Source organism: Phyllostomus hastatus, unplaced genomic scaffold (assembly GCF_019186645.2).
Source record: "Phyllostomus hastatus isolate PE091 unplaced genomic scaffold, TTU_PhHast_1.1 phas_contig_98, whole genome shotgun sequence".
Lineage (NCBI taxonomy): Eukaryota > Metazoa > Chordata > Mammalia > Chiroptera > Phyllostomidae > Phyllostomus > Phyllostomus hastatus.
The window spans coordinates 6,126,866-6,145,839 of NW_025333999.1; the positions used below are offsets into that span (position 1 = coordinate 6,126,866).

The 18,974-nt window shown below is 56.8% G+C and overlaps 2 protein-coding genes across 4 annotated transcripts; both read right to left on the reverse strand.

Annotated features, from left to right (window-relative positions):
- Positions 1 to 347: 347 nt before the first annotated feature.
- On the reverse strand, positions 348 to 1,593 carry INSL3 (insulin like 3). The gene is made up of 2 exons (XM_045853641.1): positions 1,404 to 1,593; positions 348 to 550 (listed from the first exon to the last, which is right to left on the reverse strand). Exons 1-2 carry the CDS (start codon positions 1,591 to 1,593, stop codon positions 348 to 350), a joined length of 393 nt encoding a protein of 130 aa, XP_045709597.1.
- A 1,644-nt stretch (positions 1,594 to 3,237) lies between these two features.
- JAK3 (Janus kinase 3) lies at positions 3,238 to 18,149 on the reverse strand. 3 transcript variants are annotated; one of them, XM_045853499.1, is made up of 24 exons: positions 18,020 to 18,149; positions 15,662 to 15,858; positions 15,143 to 15,266; positions 14,723 to 14,834; positions 14,410 to 14,555; positions 13,698 to 13,992; positions 13,106 to 13,228; positions 12,872 to 13,029; positions 12,340 to 12,451; positions 11,914 to 12,100; positions 11,234 to 11,361; positions 10,875 to 11,006; positions 10,216 to 10,300; positions 9,416 to 9,543; positions 8,574 to 8,706; positions 8,336 to 8,487; positions 8,068 to 8,218; positions 7,360 to 7,499; positions 7,089 to 7,278; positions 6,699 to 6,823; positions 6,249 to 6,421; positions 5,587 to 5,704; positions 5,256 to 5,366; positions 3,238 to 4,462 (listed from the first exon to the last, which is right to left on the reverse strand). In XM_045853499.1, the coding sequence occupies exons 2-24, from the start codon at positions 15,843 to 15,845 to the stop codon at positions 4,355 to 4,357; spliced, it is 3,315 nt and encodes a 1,104-aa protein (XP_045709455.1). In that variant the 5' UTR covers positions 15,846 to 15,858; positions 18,020 to 18,149; the 3' UTR covers positions 3,238 to 4,354. The 3 variants fall into 3 exon arrangements, with proteins under 3 accessions (XP_045709455.1, XP_045709456.1, XP_045709457.1); XM_045853500.1 differs by having other exon boundaries at positions 15,662 to 15,854; positions 18,020 to 18,139; XM_045853501.1 differs by lacking the exon at positions 18,020 to 18,149 and adding an exon at positions 16,094 to 16,114 and having other exon boundaries at positions 15,662 to 15,854.
- Positions 18,150 to 18,974: the final 825 nt, after the last annotated feature.

The following is an 18,974-nucleotide window of genomic DNA, read 5'->3' on the forward strand; positions in this document are numbered from 1 at the left end:
TCTGCAGGAGTTTTATTTATTTACTGGTGGGGAGACAGCAAGACAGGGTGTCACAAATGCAGAGAGTGTGGTGTTTGGGGTTCTTCAGAGGTAAGGACATTTGTCCCTTAGTGTCTGGCCCCTCTCTGAAACCAAGGATCCTCCAAGTCAGGGTGGGGGTATGTTTTTTCCCAAGTTGACCCTACAGAGGACAGGTGGTCTGGGATAGGTGGTGAGTTCCCTGTCCCAGGAAGTAATCAACAATCTCTCCCCAGATATGGGACTTTATGGTGCTGTGTGGCTTCAGGAGTTTACCAGACCATACCTTCTGGGTCTCTGGCTCCCCAGAAGCCATGTCCCAGGAAGACTCAGTGGGGACAGAGGGCCAGCAAGTCTTGCCAGGTGCAGCCACTGAGACAGCAGTGGTGTGCAGGGTTGGTAGCAGCTGCCCGGCGGCGGTGGTGATGGTGAGAGGCCTGGGGCAGGGGCTGAGGGCTGAGTAATAGCATCGAGTCCCTGTTGGCCACCAGCCCGTGGAGATGTCGTCCTTCCAGCCATTGCAGCAGCTCACCTGGTGACAGAATAGACGCCCCCACTCTGTGTGCACACTCCTGCATGCTCACATCCCACTGAGTGCCCCACCAAATACTCATCATACACACAAATAGTAAGCACTTATTAAGTTCCTATTGTATACACTGCACACAGATTTAATCACCCATCTAGGTGCGTACACTCTTGACCCACATCCACGCTCATGTCCCCAGGAGTGCACACTCCCATCTGCCACCTATCACATGGACACCCAGACACTTAACAGAGCAGAAGGCAGCAGAGGTGACATGTGACACATTCATGTTCACAGGTGTGCAAGCAGTGGGTACACACTGACACAAAAATACCCCAAGATGAGCTCACACTGGTACATGCCCTCAAACCCTCTCGCAGTGCCCCCCACCTGCCATCTGTGCCTCTGGTCCCTGTCACACATACACGAACACAGGACACATGCGTGGGACATATGTGCACACAAACCTGTTTTATGCCCTCTGAACCAGGGCTGGGACTAGGGTGAGGAGAGTGGGCACTGGTCTCCTGGAGTACGATTTAAGGGAGCGCCAAAACTCAATGATGCAGTATTTTAAAAATCAAAATTATTGGGAAAATGCATGAAGATCAAAATACTGAAATGGTAAAGACCATCTGTGTACTTGTGAGGCTCTGCCTATTCCCGCTGGGCTTTGCACAGGTTCCCGCCCAGCGAGAAAGCATCCTCTACCAACTTGCGCACACCATGCGGCCAGCCGGGGCACCCTGGTCAGGGCGTGACAGCCTGCCCGCGGCCTCGAGGCCCACCTGCGCCCCGTGCACCTGCCCCTCTTAGAGACCAGGAAACACAGTCCCCACCCCATGGCTGTACTCACGGTTGCCACCAGCCACCAGCCTCTCGGGTTCAGGGGACCAGCTTGGGCCCCCACACACTTGCACTAGTGTGCGAACGAAGTGGCGGCCACACAGCTTCTCTGGCGTCTCCGGGGCAGGTGCTCGGCCCAGCGCCAGTATCAGAACCGGGCCCAGCAGCATCAGGGCCCAGGGGAACAGACGGGGGTCCATGGTGAAGGAGGTGCAAGAGCCCAGCCCGCAATCCCTTTATAGGCACCCAGCCCGCCCCAGCTGGGGACCTTGGAGGAAGAAGAAAGCGTGGAGAGGGACCAGGGAGAGAGGGTCAAGGACAGGGTCAGGGTGAGTGCAGCGTGAGCCTTGACACTGTTTTCTTTCCTTTCCTTCTTTTCTTTCTTCTTTGTTATTTTACTTTATTTATTTATATTTTGTAAGGCTAGTGCCTGACTTAATTAAGCTTTGGTTATGGAGACAACCATCTCAGTGATGGCCATCGCCACAAACCACGTGCCTGCCCGGCTACTGGGGAAGTGCTGGCCCCCTTCACCGAGACGCCTCTGTTTTCGAGATCTTGGTTGATTTTGGTAACTGACCATTTGGGCCACTTATGTTTTTTTCTTTCATGCTTTCAATTACCACTCTCATGTTCTAAATTCACAATAAAGGATGAGTCTGCAAAACCCCAGCCCCTCCCCCGCCATCCTCAGCCCAGCACCAGGGAACCGCAGGCCTGTGCATGCTCTCTCTCCTCACTCTGTGGCCCCAGGCATGTTATCTCCAGGTTCTACAAGTAATAAACCTTTATTTTTTTTCAAAGTTCCCCGATGGTCACTGATGGTGTCTTACAATCATAATAAGAACTGGGGGACCTGGTCCAGCTGCAACGTGGGTTATTGACAGGCTGAGACAGGTGCAAAACGGCAAGGGACCCTCTCCCCCGCCAGCGCCTTGGGCATACCTTCCTCAGAGGGACCTCTGGCTCAGGAGTCTTTATTATTACTGTAACCATTTTAAAGAACTGAAATAGATAAACTGAGAAGTAATAATTACACAAGGTGGTAGTGGTTGGGGTGGGCATTCAGCCAACTGCGACGGGGGTACCCAGAACCTTGTTGTTATTACTGTGCACACAGGAAACCGAGACTCGTGGAGGGGACCCCACACCTGCCCAAGGTTGCAGGCGGGTGGGCCCTGGGACTGCGGGTGCTGGCTGTCCCGCATCAGGGTCTCCTTGGCCTGGGCAGAGAATAAAGGTGGCTGCATTTGCTTAGCACCTAGCGGGTGCCAGCAGGAGGCCTTATGACCTCGTTTTACCAAGAAAGGAAACTAAGGCAGAGAGAGCCTGAGCTGAAAACCTGGTCTTGCTTAAGCTTGGAGCAGCCCTGCCACACCGTCCCTCTCTCACTCCCCGCTTTTCACCAAAGCAGGCGGCTTTTCCTGGGCTGAGAGATCTGTCTTCATCTCTCCCTGCTCTCTCTCTCTCCCACTCCCTCCCTATCTTTCTCTGTCACTCTCTGCACGTTTCCAGCAGTCCTGAGGAGCACACAGGAGACCAGCTTTGCCCTTCCAGGCTTGAACCCCTCCCCACAGCCTAGCCCTCCCAACTGGGCCTTGCCCTCCGACCTGCACAGAACAGCCTGTTCCCTCCACCCACTAAAAGCCTGTAATCAGCTCCCCAGGACAGAGCCGAGGCCACCAGCTGGGACTGGGAGGAGGGCTTCTCCCCTATGAGCCCCAGCCAATGCCCCACCCTGCTCTCTCCTCCGCAGCCTGTCCTGAGGCCCTGACCACATTCCTTCCTAGCTCACACCCCTCCCCAAGTTTCCCCATCACCCAAGTCCAGCAACAAACCATCCCTTATACTGAATTACTTTATTCATTCAACAAATACCCCAGAGTCCCCTCTGTGCCCACCCAAGCCCAGCCCCCACAGAGCCTCCAGGTCAGAAAAGGAGCCAGAGCTGAACACAGTCGCCACCCTAGCCCTAGGATCAGAAGGAGGTGCGGGGCTTGCAGGGAGTGGCCAGACCACATCACGGAAGGCTTCAGGGAGGTGAGCGCTGAGGTTCTGAGAGATGAGTAAGAGCTTTCCAGGGAGGCTACGCTGTGCTGCGGAAAAGCCTCACAGGCAGGTGAGGGAGGGCGGCAGGCTTCAGCTGCATGAGCCTCCAGAAGCTGACTCTGCACAGCTGAGGGGCCAGCACTAAGGACCTGCTACCCAGAGAGGGGAAGCAACTGGCCTGCTGTCACACAACAAATAAGTGGCAGAACCATGGGCTCCAACAAACTCTGTCCTCTGAGCCTTCTCACTCTTGTTGTGCTGTTCCCTCTGCCACGATTGCCTTTCTGTCCCTCAACTGCTGAAAAGCTGTCAGGCTCCAGGATCATCAGTGTGTAAACCTCTGGTCAAGACAGAAAGGGTCCCGGTACAGTGAGGGTGGACAGAGACCCAAGCCTCTTCTGACCCTTGACACAGTACCAGTCACACTTGCTCCCCCCAAAAGTGAATTTCCAACCAAATCAGCTGCTCTTGGCCTCCTCCAGTGAGAGCAGGGTGGGGGAACAGAAGCCTGAGATCATATATTTAAAGCTGCACAATGTCCCTGACGGAAATGAGACAGGAAGACATCCTGAGAGGACGGAAGATGAGAAGAGCTTAAATGAGGTCCCTCGCTTCTAAAAGCAGGGCTCAGTGGGCTGATTAAGGCATCTATCTTGAATCTGTACAAGTTCCAAAGGCCACAAGGCTGCTGTTGCTCCACAAGCCAGGGATGTCCCCAAAATGCAATGTCATTTGACTCGTGGGGGTCTTCATGTGGCAGGAGGCCCAGAGAGGAGCAGTTCCTGCCCAAACTCACACAGCCAGTCCACGGAGACCAGAACCCAGGGGTCTGTGTGCAGATGTAAAAGTAACAGTGACTGGGGCTCTTCCTCCAGACAAGCAGGGAAGGTGCATATCTCACGCCTCCAGATGCTACCCCCTGCTTCCACTCCACAGCGCATCCAGCTGGGGGCCCAAGGTGCTGAAGGATGGCCGGTCTTGTGGGCTAGGAGCCCAGCACAGCTTCATGAGCTCATGAACCTAAGTGGGTGTGAGGAGACAGCAGAGTCACAAGGGAGTGGTAGGAAGGACATGACTCTTGTTCACAGTTTTAAAATATACTCAGACTCCATCCTTCTGCTCCAAAGCCTCCCATGACTCCCCATGGGTGTTAGAACAAAATCTCACCCCCTCCTCTGCCTCCTGCCCTCCCTTACCACCACACCCCCCCCCCCACCATCTGCTCCTACCCAGGACCTTTACAGTTGCTGTGTCCACCACTGAGAAAGCCATCCTGCCAACTCTCCCCGTGGGTGGGCTCCTTCTCCAGGTGCCACTCCCTCTAAGAGGCCCTCCCTGACCACCCCTCCCCCATCACTTCCCCCGCTCATCTCTTTCCCACCAGAATGTTCTTGTTAGCTTCTGCTGGTTACTGAGAAGACCCTACTGAGTCCCCAACACCAGCACACAGTCGGCGCTCCATAATGTCTGTGGCCCAAGCAAATTAATTTATGAATGACCAATTGCATGGCAGAAACTTACACAAAAGTTGTGATGATAAACCACGAGAGTCCCTGCCATGGTACTGAGTGCTGACTGTGTGCTGAGCTCTGAGCTGAGCACGGGATGCTGTTAACTCCTCTGATCGCTCACCCTCCAAGGCCTTGTTATTTCCACTTTGGGTCAGGTGAGCTTCGGCTCTGAAAATGTTCAGCCTCTCGCCCTAGCAGGAGCTCTCAACCAAGAGACAACATGGGGAAGAAACTCAGAGGGGCCAGCTGGCTTGCCCAAGACCTCAGGGTGGGAAACTGAGTCAGTCCCAACAAAGGCTCACCTCACCAGGGCAGGCTGGAGGTGCAGGCAGCCTCTGGCCCTCTGCCAGCAAGTCCAGGAGGCGGCAAAGAGCTGGGACATCTCGCTCACATCCCATCATCCGCAGGAACTCCTGGGGCCAAGGGGGAGCACCCATGGTGAGGAAGGAGCATTCCATGATGGTGGGGAGGGGCCAGTCGGTGATTAGGAGGGTAAGCCATAGTGAAGGGGCTCATCATGGTCGGGGCAGGGGAGGGTCCTCTGTGATGGAGGGGCTGCCTGTGGGGAGGAGGTCAGCCACAGCAAAGCAGTGTGGGGAGGAGGGTTGCTAGGGACGCAGGACGCTGACTCACAGCGGAGGGGCTACAGCTCTTGTCGCTGTAGGTGAACAGCTCATACAGAAGGACCCCAAAGCTCCAGACATCTGACTGGCGTGAGAAGATATTGTCCGAGAGGGACTCCGGCGCGTACCTGGGGGGGAGAGGGCATCCTTGTGGTGTGAGCACCTGGCAGAGGACAGGAAAGGCGCAGCCTTGGGAGAGGGGAGCTGTCCAGGGCAGGTGGGACTATGAGAAGGTCAGGCTCCAGCTCTGGGGTCTCAGTTTCCCTGCCTGTGGGATGGGAGTGACTCTGGGGACAGCCCCTGTGAGACTTGGGTGGAGGGAGTCAACTCTGGCTGTAGCTGTAGAGAAAGGAGGTGATAGTGCAGAGGGGGAGGGATGCCGCCAGTACACTGGGAGGGGCATGGCCTGGGTGGGGCCAGGGCCACGGGAGGGGCGGGGCTTCGGAGGGACGGGGACAGTACAGAGGAGAGGCGGGGTCAGAACAGTAGGAACAAGGGAGGGGCTAGGGTACTGGAGAGGGGAAGGGGATGGGGGTGGGGGGCAGGGTGTAGTTCAGGGGGACTGCTGCAGCTTGGGGCGAGGCCAGTGTGGAGGGCGGATCTGGGTGTCGGGAGGAATGGGGTCGGTACACTGGGAGGAGGGGCGGGGCCGAGGCCTGGCCAGGTCCCCACCAGAAGATAGGGCTTTGGCCCGGCTCCCGGACAACGTAATAGTCTTTGTCCAGTGGCAACAGCTTGGCAAGGCCAAAGTCAGCAATCTTGACATGGGTCTCGCTCTCCACCAGGATGTTACGCGCTGCCAGGTCGCGGTGCACACAGCGGCGGGAGCCCAGGTACTCCATGCCCTGCGGGCAGACATGGGGTACAGACTCCAGGGTGACTTAGCAAGGGACCCTGAGCCAGACCTGGAATTTAACTGCAACCCCAACCCAGACCCCGAGCCTAACTCCACCCCTGTCCCATCCTGCAATCCCGTCCGGACCTTAGCCCTAACTCAATCCCATTTCTAACCTGACCTGGACCCCCAAACGTCGACTTTCAGCTTTCCCCAGGACTCCAGGAAGACTCCCATCCCAGGCTAGCCAGCTCGGATCCATAGGTCCCAGAGCTTCCGCCCCTCACCTTGCAGATCTGCGAGGCGTAGAGGAGCAGGCGGCTGGCATCCAGGCGCATGCGGTGGCGCTGCAGGAAGTCACGCAGGCAGCCACTGGGCAGGTATTCCATGACAAGTCTCAAACTCTGGCGGCCTAAGAGGCAGGGGAGGATAGAGGAGTCACCAAGGGGGCGGGGGCACGACACGCTGTCTGCTCTTCTCCTCATTCTTCCTCTGGCCCAGAGTGGGACTGGGACTCAGTATTGTTCTCTATAAAATGGGAAAGCAACAACACATCGCCAATGTCTCTTGAATACTTTCTATTATATACATTGATTTACTGATACCATGTAATGACCCATGCTGTGGAAGGATGGCCATGTGGGGTTTGAAGAGTACCCATTTGGGAGGGGTTGCACCTGGGCCATAGCTGACACCACGATACTTGACGATAAAGTCGCTGTGCAGGGCTTTGAGGATCTGGATCTCCCGCTGGAAGTCCCTCTGCTGGTCTGGCCCGCTGTGCTGCAGCTGCTTCACAGCCACCAGGGCTCCTGTGTTGTCTCCCAGTGGGTCATAGCGGCACAGTTCCACGCTGCCAAAGTTGCCCTGAGGGACAGTGGGGCTGGTGTCCATGTGCCTGGGTGCCACCCTGCCCAACCCAACCCAGCCCAGCCCAGCCCACCGCACCTTGCCCAGCTGTGAAATGTACTTAAGGTGTCTCTCCTCAAAGATGGTAGGGTCCTGGCAGGCATAGAGCTGGGCGCCATTCCACAGCCCATCGCGGGGCGCCAGGGCACCAGGTGTGGGGTCCGAGAGGAGTTCATAATCTGGGGGCCACAGGCAGTGAGTGTACAGTGTATTGGGCCTTAAGCTGATTTGCTATGTGACCTTGATCTGCATGCTTACCCTCTCTGTGCCTTACGGCAGGGCCACTGCGAACCAAAGGGTACTTTACAGGACTGAAAAGGTGCCTTAGGCAGTGTGTACCCTGTGCAACTACACATTGCTATGGAGACCAAAGGGCCTTCCCAGACCCCATTGCTATGAGCTGTGGTCACATGATGGCGCTCAGGCAGATGGAGGAGATATGCTGAGTGCCCCTGCAGGCCTGGTCCACCCTCCCCGCTCTTTCTCTTGTCTACAGAGGATCTAACAGAGTGGAACCACAAAGGAAGAGGTGCCTGTTGACCTGTTCACCTTCAGTGACTGAGAACTAAACACCATCATGTACAACCCTGAGCTTAGGGGCCTTTTTGTTATAGCAGCTGTCAAGGCCATACTGACTATTGCAGTTGCCAGCACTCCAGTTGTGTCAGGCACACGGGCTGGGCTCTGCTCCCACTGGGCCCAGTACCACATGCAGGTCCTGCCCACCCTGCCTGGCCCAGGGCACACCTGATGTAATGAGGTTGTTCAGGTCCCGAATGACAGCACGAAAGGAGGGCCTATGGCTTGGCTCGTAAGTCATGCACTGTTGGATTAGCAGGGCCAGCTCCATCCACTTGGGGGCAGGCAGCTGCTGCCGCTCCTCATAAAATTGGAGCTTCTGAGGGTGGGAGGAGGAACTGGTCACCTCTGGTGCGTCCTCAGAGGCCTTCCCAGACCCACCCATGCTCCCCAAGTTGAACTTTAGTCAACCCCTCTGTCAAAGGGGGACTCTGACCTTGGCAGGGTCCATGGAACTGATTGGCATTGTGACTCCACTGAACACCTCCCAGACTGTGGCACCGAAGCCCCACTTGTCAGCTTCCAAGCCAAGTGTCCGGGCTTCCTGGAGACATTCAGGGGCCACCCAGGGGATCCTGTCAGTGAGCACTGGTGGAGGGCAGGGGTGATGATGGCATCAGGGATCACTTCCTTGCCCCACAAGGACCCTCCATCCACCAGCCCTCTTCACTCACTCTCAAGGCTTAGCACAGTGGGACTGACACCAGGGTCACTCAGCTTGATGAAGGGTAGGTTCCCGTCAGACCCCTCCCGGGCCAAGAGCACCTTACGGGCTGAGACATTGCCATGGATGAGACCTTTGTCCTCCTGAGTGGGCCAGGGATAAAGAAATGCGAGGGAGGGTTTGATGAGAGAACACGCTGGCTGGTAAACTCCTACACATTCTTCACTGCCCACCTGGTACTGCTCACACCGCACTCCAGAATCTTCCCTAGATTACTGGCAGCCTGTCTGGCCTCTTCCAGTCCACCCCCTATGACCTGGCTGTCTTTCCCCTGCTCAAATACTGTTCTCCCACCCTGTGGCTCCCCATTGCCTCCAAGATAAAGTAAAAAGCCCTCAGCCTGGCATTCAAGGCCTTTTTAAATCCAGCCCTTGTTCATTCTTCCCGTGAGCTCTCTTCCATTTCCCCACTCTGGTCTCCTGCCAACTGAACTGCCCGATGTGCCCCAGACATGGAATATTCCCACTGCAGGCCTTTGCCGAGGCTGTTTCTCAGCCTGACGTGCCCTGCTCCCTTCTTCCTCCTGATGAACTCCTACTAAACTTTCAAGGCCCCAGCTCTTTGGGAAGCCTTCCCTCTGCCCAGTCTCATTGCTCACTACTCCCCGAGATCCACAGATAACCACCTCTTCCTTTCTCCTGCTCTTATATCTCTGATCCTGTACATATGCTGTTCCCTCAAGTCTGAAATGCCCTCCTTTGCCAAACTGCTATCCCTACTACAGAGCCCACCCCGCGCCTCCTCTCTCTCCTCTCTCTGAACGGAGGATGATGCAGACAGAGGAGCGCTCACCAGATAGTTGAGGGCATAGGCCAGCTGTTTGATCACCTGCAGCTTCCAGCTGGCTGGCACCAGATGGCCGCACTTACGCAGGTATGTGTCCAGTGCTCCCAGGTGTACAAACTCCTGCACCATGATGCCTGGGGACAGCACAGGGAGGGGCAGGGTTGGGAGGCTCAACTGCATTGTATGCAAGAGAATCTGCCCCCACTCCACCCTCCTGAGTCACTGCTCTCACTGTTCCCTTCCTTGCCCCTCCTCTTCCTTACCCTACTCACCTCTCTGCCTCCCCACCTCCCATCTCAGAACTGTCTTCCTGAAACGCCTGGAAGGTTCTGAGCTCTCTTCATATGCCCCTTCCAGCTCTTTGTATGTTTCATGTCGTCTGCCTAGAACACCCCCCTTCCTTTTCTTCCCTAATTCCTACTTATCCTCACCTTCCCAGAACCATGGCCTGACCCCCAGGCTGTCCCCATCACACATGATCTCTTATCAATCACCTGCCAGCCTGTCACGCTCTCTGCTGTGCCCCCAACTCCTGACACATACTAGGCTGAACGAAATGCATGGAATGGAAGCTTTGTACCCCTTACAAAGTTGCAGAGGGGGAACACGGTGAAGGGACATTGGAACCCAGATCTGGCTTGAGATGGCTCTGGGGGCTGGGTAATGGCAGAAGCCTGGAGCTGCTGCCCAGGGAGTGACATCTGAGGGGCGTATGGATAGGGTGCTTGCCCCTGTGTGAGTACTTCTAATGCTGCCATGGACAGACTCAGTGAGGCAGAGCAGGGGTGGGGCACAGGGTCTCTCACTGTCTCCGGCCATGCACACGCCATGAAGCAACACGAGATGCTGGTATGACACTTGGCTCATCAAGCTCGCCGCTTCCAGGAATGACTGGGGAGGCCAGGAGGGAGAGAAGATGCATGGGTTCCTCCCACTCCTGGGTCAAACCAGAGACCCCAAACTTGCTGCTCGTAAACCTGCCCCAGGAGGAGACCTGGCCCCAACCTTCTCTGGCCCTGGAGCCCACTGTGAGTGCACACAGCCCTCTGTATCATAATTTTCTGACAGCGGCTGGAAGTGGCCACTGTAGTCCACCTCGAGTCTTTCACAGGTAAGTGGGAGATCTGGGGGTTGAGAAAGGCTGTCCTTCCCCTGTGTGGCCCAGCCCCGCCCCCCCCCCCACCTCCATCTACATTACTCCCCTGTCCTTCGTTCACGCATCTCCGGCCCCCTGGCCTCCTCACTGTCCCTTACATCTGCCACGCCCAGTCCTGCCTCGGGACCCTTGCACTGGCTGTTCCCACAGTCTGGTATACTCTCCATCTGCATCCACATTCTCCAACCCTTCTGTAGTTCATCATTTGAGGATGGTGTGGCTGCATTTCTGTATTTTTAAATGTCTCTGACCCCACGACACTCTCTCCAGCCAGCCCTGACCGCAAACTCCTGGTCCTCATCTGCTCACCTCTGTGCAGTTCTTGTGTTTCGCATCTAACACTTTGAGCAGCACCTCTGTCTTCCGAGGCTCCCCGTCCACGGGCTCGTGGCGACAGCCCCGGTAAATCTTGGTGAAGGATCCGTGACCCAGGTTCTCGTGCTGGGGGGTGAGGGGGCAACGGGAAAGGCCAGTAAGGGCGCTCCTGTGGGATTCTGACCCCCCCACCAGCCTGAGCAATACACAGACACTGGCCCCATTTTACAGACGATGCAACAGAAGCACAGAGATTACATCACAGGCCCGAGGCCACACAGCAGACATGGATACAGACCAGGCCTCTGGACTCCAACCGAGGTCCCCCCACCCCTGTTCCCTGCAGCCCTTACCCACTCCAGGCTATCCACAGGGATCTTGTGAAATGTCATCTGACTCAGCTGGCATCCTGAGTGGGGCTGAACAGGGGATGATGTAGGTGGACTGCAACCTCTCCGGACCACAATCAGATTGGACTTTTCTATGAGTAGGTGAAGAGGGAAAACCAGAAGTCAGAGGCGAAAGGCCCTCACTCTGTCTTAGTTTGGGGTCTCCCCTGGAAGCCAACCCTGAGATGAAGACTCCAGGATATGTGGTTTACTTGAAAGGAGACTACAGGTAAAACCAGGGTGGGGGGTGGGGGAGTAAGACAGAGAGGGAAGGAACCCTGCAGGGCCCCGGGATGAGCAACCAGCAGTACGGGCAACCAGGTCTCAGTGCTGCCAGGGACTCCAGGAGACCCAGAACCCATGCCTCAGGGCTGTCCCATCCCAGGGGCTTGTCTGAGTGAGACTCATCCAGAGGGAAAGGCAAAAGAGGAGGGGAGACTGAATGCTAGCGGCATCCCCAGATTCCAATTCTGGGTTCAGCTGTGCCTGAGGGCAGCACTATAACCCACAAGCCAGTAAGTCAATTTTTCTTCCCTAAAACACTTTGACCTGCATTTTCCGTGTCTTGCCACTTACGTGGTGTCACAAAGAGAACGATGGGGCCCCAGACCAACTGCTCAGCTCAGGGGAGAAGGTGGGCTCACCTTTGGGTCTAGGGGTGCAACAGAAGGTGAGGTTCAGTGCAACCCCGTCTACATGCAGCCCACCATCCAGGCAGGCTGCCAGGAGCTCTCGAAGACTGCTGTGGGGTCGGCTGAGGCCAGCCAGGGAGAAGGCTCCTGTGGGGTCACACCGGATGAGGCAGCCCTTGTAATCGGGGCCCAGGGGGGTCTGCAAGGAGGAGAGGTCCCTGAGCGGGAGTAGGCAGCACCCTCCCTCCCCCTCACTCCCTCTTCCTTAAGCACCACAGGCTCATTCTGATCTCCAAGCCTTTGCATATATGCTGTTCCCCTCCACTGGGAATGTCCTTTCCCTTCCCTTCTTCAGGAAGCAAATGCTCACACATTTTTCAAATCTCACCTCCTCTAGGAAGCCCTCCCTGCCCTCCTGGCTCCTAGTGGTGGACCGACCTGGACACAAACAGTGAGGAGGAAGCTGTTGAAATCCTGGGGGCTGCGACGGAGCACATAGGAGCCAGGAAGGGATCCCTCAGTCTTGAGCTTGTTGATGGCAAAATCCAAGCTTGGGGAAAGGTGAGAGAGAACAGAAATTCCAAATCCAAGAGATGGAGGCAGAGAAATCAAGCCAGGCCTGGGTTCTAATTCTAGTCTCTGAAGCCTAGGACCGTCACCTGGTAATATTCCCTCCCTCCCGGATATAAAAACTGGGTCAAAAGATGGATTTCTGCCTCGGAGATTAAACAAGAAGAAATGGCCCTGGAACCCCAGGAGTAAGAGGGTGGGAAGAGGCTGCTCTGGGCAGCAGAAGTGAGACCCTGGACTCTTTAAGCACTGACTATACACCAGCCGCTGTTCGCGCCCTTGACCCCTTGCCCAGGGCTCCTAGGAGGTGAGGACATTGAGGCTCCAAGAAGGGGAGTGACCAGGATTTGAGCCTGGGTGTTTCTGGCTGCTGAAGGCAGACCGGGAGGTCGGTCCTTACGTGATAGGGCCGTGGCACTGCTGCGCCACCTCCTCCAGAAGCCGCGGAGGCGCCACCTCCTTGCAGAAATAGTGCCCGGAGTCGGTGGTCAGCCGGAAGTAGCCGTCGACCAGTGCCACGAAGGACAACGCTCCTGGCAGCCCCGGGAACTCAGCCTCCTGCAAGGGGCCACGTTAGCTCCCCGTGCGGTACTCGCCCACGGGGAGGCCGGGAGAGGAGGGGTCTAACACCCACCAGGATCTGGTTGTCTGTCCTGGTGATGGTGACCAGACGGTGTTCCCCAGCCGGGCCAACGCGCGGCGCCTGCTTGATGCTGATGTCCACGATTTCTGGAAAATCGCAGAAAGGCTGGAAGATCTGGGAAGGAGGAAGAGGGCAGAGGGTAGGGGTCCACTTCCTCGGAGCCCCCAAACCCTTAGAAGCCTGGATCCCACCAACCCGACCATGAGCCCCGCCCCTTTCATCCAGGCCCCGCCCATTCTTTCCCACCTCGCCCCTGCCAAGGCCCACCCCTCTAAAGCCCTCTCCCGCCCATCCCCATTTTTCCCACCGCACCCCTGCCAAAACCCTCCCCATTCTCTCAGTGGGTGTCTTCCTTGAGCCCCTCCCCCACTTAGCTCCACGTTATCTCCCCACTTCTCTGGGTCCAGTCGGAAGCCCCGCCTCCTCTCTTAATCCTGCCTCTTCTCTATACCATCAGTTAGCCCTGCAGGCAGCGAACTCTGCCAGTCCAACCAGCCCCCACCCCTCAGCCCCGCCCACTTTCCTGACCCTCCCTTCTAGGCCCCGCCTCCACGGTTGGCCCCACCCAGCATCTGCCAGGCACCTCCTGTGTTCCTGGGCTCCAGGCAATGCCGCTACCACCAGATATGCGGAGGAGCCCTGACGTATCCTGACCACCAGCAACGCCGGGGATGCCCACGACGAAAGTCTCAGTGGCCCTGGAGGGGTCCAGTCGCTCCAGGTCCATGATGTACTTGACCATGAGTGAGTGCCTGTCAACCTGACAGGCGGCCACACGACCCAGGGCCTGGCGCACCCTCCTCCGGATTCGCCTCCGTGTAACAAAGCCCAGGCCCTGGATCAGGTCGCGCAGGCTGGGAGGCAGGCAGGTCTTGTAGCTGCCAGTGGGGGAAGTGGACTCTCAGTGTGGGAAGGAGTCACCCCGCTGGGACGGACAGGGACATACATCAACTCAGGCTGTAGTTGAGGGGCTGTAGTGTGGCTTCCATGAGGGGCATGAAGTGCACATGGAGACACACTCAGGGACATGCATAGTGTCAGGGCCTCAGTGTGGGGAGGGCCACTGGGGCCCAGAGGACAGACAGGGACATGAGCAGGCCGTTTAGGGGCAGAAGCCAGGGCCCTGGAACCCCAGTGGGGTGTGGACCTGGGTTGAGAAACCTGGGCCACATGGACACAATGCAGGCTTGCAAGTGGGGAGTGCTACGGGGTTGCTGGGCTCTGGGATGCCCTAGTGGAGCCATGTTTGCTCATTCCCAGGTAGCAGCTGGGTGCCACAGCCCCCAGGCCCTCACCTGATGGTCTTCAGCAGCTCCTCTGGTCGCTGGGCCTGCTCACAGGCCATCTGGGCCAGGTCCAGCACAGCCAGGCTGAGACATTCGCCCTGCTCCTTGAGGCTAAGGCCCATGGGGAGACGGCCGCTCACCAGGTCGTTGCGGTGCTGGGGGCCAGTCACAGCCCGACAGTGAGCCCTTAAGTTGCCTTGCAGACCCCCACCCCTGGGCTGACCGCCATCCCTAGGTTGCCATAGGGAGGGTCAGCCAAGGCCACCCCTGAGGTTACTCCGTGGACCGCCAGCCCTGGGCCCAGCCCTACGCAGACCCCTACCTGGGCAAATAGGTGCTCCAGGACTGGCAGGTCAAGGATGGCACTGGCCAAGTCCTTTCGAAGCCCGAATCGGTGACACTTGTCTAGCCCAAACCAGTTGGGGAAGTAAAAGCTGTGTAGGGGAGGGCAGAACCTTGGAGTGGGCAGTAGAGGACCTTGCCAAGACCTCACAGAGCCCAGGGTGTACCAATGAATTGCTGTGTGACCAGGCAAGCCACCTACCCTTTCTGGCCTTAGTTTCCTTATCTGTGAAATGGACAGTGATCACACCCTCCCTGGGGCACCCACTGGCAGGTAGAGGGAGATAATACATTGTAGGATCTGTTTTAAATTCCCATTTCCTAAGCCCTCAGCAAAAGACATCCCATTGCAGAACCCTCTAACCCACACCTGCAGGGGGTAGGGGGAAGTGCTTCCTACCGGAGCCTGTAGACGAGGACTTGGGTGCCCACATCCTCCACGGAGAAGATGTGGCTCGGGGGAAACCAGCAGGACAGGTCCTCCACGGCCAGAGCAAAGAGGGAGTGGTACACGGGCAGAATGCCTGAGGGGACACCCCCATCAGCTCCCTCTTGCTGTTTCCATCCGTCCCTCTGCAGCCCCCACCCATTGCCACAGGGCTCTTTGTCACCTTTAGGTATGACACTGTGTCCCACCCCTGCTTGCCATCTTCTCAGGGCTCCCTACCCCTCTCCCCAGACACCTCTTTCCACTGTACACTTTACCTGGAGGGATGATCAGCTGTTTTCCCTCCTGTGCTGTCACACCTCTGAGTCTTTGCACGTGCCATCCCCTCTGCACTCTTCTCCCTTACCAAACTCCTGCTTATCCCTCAAAGCCTCAGCTCCGAGGCTGACTCGGGTTGGCAGCTATCTAGCTCCTAACCCAGACCCCTACCCGACCCACCCCTCTGACCCAGCATTTTAAGGACCCACTCACCACTGGCCTTAGCAGCCTGAACACACAGTTCTTCAGCCGAGTGGTCCCCAAAGGAGAAGGAGAGGCGCTGAGGGGGCCCGGGGCCCCGAGGGGGCAGCAGCACATGCAAGGCACCAGCCTCTGAAGATGAGAGGCTGCAAGATCGCTGAGAGATCAGGGGTGTCTCCTCACTCGGAGGCGCCATGTGTGCAGCCTGTCTGGACAGAGAGACAGACCCTCAGTTCCGGGCAGAGGGGCGAGACTACAAAGCTCTTGGGCCCGGATGGGGTGGGGTTGGGGAGGAATAGAGATACTGCTGGGTGAAGTAGGCATTCAGCTGGAGAAAGAGAGGGACAGAGGGAGAGAGAGAGGGTTGAGTGTGTGAGGTGGTTGAGGAGTCACAAGTTCTCAGGTGAGAGCTGTGCTGAGGGCTGGAAGATACTCTGCACCCACATTCGTCTGAATTCATGCTAAACACTCTTGTTGGTGCCCAAGGCAGACATCTCCGGTCAATCTGCAGCCTCTACACTTATCCCCCAGCTCAGCCCCAGCCTCAGGCAGACAGGAGCAATTGATCACAGATGTACAGATTTGCCAAACAGGAAGCAGATGGGTACAAGCTTTCGGCTTTCGCACATAAGGTTTGACAGGAGTAAGGGTGGCGGTCACTCCCTGTGAAGGCATGGGGGCGGTGGTGGTGGAAGAGGGTACTCAAGCACTTGGGTCTGGAAGCTTCTGCATCTGATGTGATTCCTGCCCTGGGGACAGACCCAGTATGCTGACTCTGCCAAAAGGGATGTCTGCCCCCCAGCCCCCCTGCCCTCTCTGTCTGCATCACCGAGCCCCCCAGAGCATCTCAGGCCCCCAGAACAGGAAGTCCAGGAGGATCACCCTCTTTATTCACAGTGTTTGACACATACCAACTTCCAGTTCTCTCAAGGTGACCCCTGGGGAACCCCAGAGCTCAGGGCCCCTGGCTGGGCAGAGCGAGGGGTTGGCCACTGAACCCAGTGAGGAAAAGCAGGGGAGGAGGACAAGATCCACTTAAACTGATCTGAATTAAGAAAATACAAAGAGAATGTTGGGTAAAAAACTATGTTGCAAAACAGTAGTAGGGGATGTGGGTGGGAGGGGAGAGCATTAATGCATTTTTAAAGGGTTTTGTTTATTTACTTTTCAGAGACGGGAAGGGAGTGAGAAAGAGAGGGAGGGAAACATCAATGTGTGGATGCCCTCCCCCACCCCGCACATGCTCCCCACTGGGGACCTGGCCTGCAACCCAGGCATGTGCCCTGACTAGGAATCAAACCAGCAACCCTTTGGTTCACAATCTGGCATTCAATCCCGAGCCACACCATTAATCCATTTTTAACGCACCCAGAATATAAGCCTGGGGCTGGAGTAGATGAAGACCCCAGGCTCTGGGTTCAAATCCCAGCCCCACCACGTCCTGGCTATCTGAGCCTAGCAGGGCTCCCAACAGTGGGGCTCAACTCCGTCAGTTGTGAAATGGCCTGACACCCTGCCTGCCTCAATGAGGTGGGCCTCTGAGCCCACCCGACGTGTCAGGGCATTTAATCCACAGTAACTGACCCAATTCTTGGCAATATGCCCAGTGAGTACTCAACAAATGCCAGCTAAACCACACAGGAAGATCCCCTGGCATGGTGGTTTAGTGGCTACTGTGAGGGAAGGTGGGGAAGAACTTTCCCCTAGGGACACCTCTGTGTCACTAGCTCCCAGGCCAATAATGGTAACAGCCTCAGGGGCCCAGGGGCCCCTGTCACTCCTCACAGAGGGGACCACTGTCCTATTTCTAACAGCCAACCTGATCTTGCCAGTCTTTGCACTTTTCTATAAACAGAATCAACATAGCACATCATCTGTTAAAATAAATCCTAAGCAACAACATGATTGTTTAATATCGAAAGTAAAAAAAGGGCAAGTCAGAGGTGAAAACCCAGAGTTTGGGGCCCAGAAAAATGCCCCTGTTTTAAACCAAAATCCCCACATCCCAGAATGGCTGGTCACTCTCTTCTCTGGCCTGGGGACCAAAAGGGTCAGGGCTGGGAACCGTTTCCCCAGGAGTCCTGAGCTCCCTGCAGGCAAGTGCACAGTGATTCGTTCAGGTCTCTAGAGCTGAGAAAGTGAAGCCTCGTTTTATATTAGGCAGTTGAGGCCCAGAGGCCAGAGTGCTTTGCCAGGGGCCACTAGAGCCAGCCATCCAAGCTCACATCTGTTTAGCAGCTTTCCTCAGAGGCCTGGAAGGCAAACTTGCCTTCGCGGTCACATTACCCTCCACTGGCTCTGACACTGCCAGACACAACCGTCCACCCACCCTGAGCCCAGCCAGAGCCCTGTGGCACCACCAGATCTTACCTGGCAGGTGGGGACCCTGGGCCAACAATCAGAAGGCAGAGCCCAGTGGCAGTGGAAGGAAAGTCCCACTGGGCTCTTTCCTGTGTGGGCCCCTGTGCTTCCTGAGCAGCTGTCACTTACCGAAAGTCATGGCCTTGTGGGGGAGATGAGGGCGGGGAGGTGAGAGGGCCCAGATGGGGAGGGGCAGAAAGTTCCGGAAGCCTGTACAGCATTGGCCCTCCTCAGACAGGCTGCTGGAGATTCAAGACCCAAAGGATGACAGCACAGAGGAGGACTCAGGTCACACAAGGGTCTCAGCAGGCTCTGGACTCGCTCTCTTGAGGCCCTGGCAGCACCCTGGCTCCCCAGGCCTGCATTTAGCCCTCTGTGGCACGTGCAGATGCATGCTGGGCACCCGGAGTCATTAATTTTACACTCAGGAAAGACAACTGGGCTGGTCTGTCCAGGAAAGAAGCCATGAAGTTGTTCCAGACAAAGGTGGAGTTCTCCTTGTGGCATTTCTCCCAGGACACCTTGGGAGGGGCAAAGGCCCCCGACTGTGGGCCTCGTGCCCTACACTCTGCTCTAGCAACAGTGCGAACCAGGAGACTGGGCCTGCCAGAGGGCACGCCTCACCATCTGCCCATCATGGAGAGCAAAGAAGACCAGCTGACAGGGCAGGCACAGGCCAGGCCTCGGTGGGACTGGGCAGAGGCCAGGACCCACCCAGCTGGGGTCTGAGGCAGAGGGCACTGCACACAAAAGCCCTGAGGTGGGGGTGAGTCAAGCAGTTTAAGGAGCAGAGGAGGCTGACGGGGCAGGAAGAGGTGAAGTGACAGGGGGCAAAGGGTGGGCAGCACGTTAGGGTCTGATTGATTGTTTTAACACCCCTGAGGCTGTCACAAATGGAGGAAGCAGGAGACTAGGGCAGCACCCAGGTGAGACTTGGGCCAGTGTCCTTAATAGGATGTGAACC

Bases quoted from the DNA above. Each gene is read 5' to 3' on its own strand.
- INSL3 (XM_045853641.1), bottom strand. From the start codon at position 1,593: ATGGACCCCCGTCTGTTCCCCTGGGCCCTGATGCTGCTGGGCCCGGTT. The intron at 551-1,403 runs GTGAGTACAGCC...TTCTGTCACCAG, and splicing joins GCTGGTGGCTGGTGGCAACC to GTGAGCTGCTGCAATGGCTG.
- JAK3 (XM_045853499.1), bottom strand. From the start codon at position 15,845: ATGGCGCCTCCGAGTGAGGAGACACCCCTGATCTCTCAGCGATCTTGC. The intron at 12,101-12,339 runs GTCGGTCCACCA...TCCTCCTTGCAG, and splicing joins TCCTCACTGTTTGTGTCCAG to ACCCCCCTGGGCCCCGATTA. The intron at 6,422-6,698 runs GTGAGGGGCGGA...GTCTGCCCGCAG, and splicing joins ACGCCTCGCAGATCTGCAAG to GGCATGGAGTACCTGGGCTC.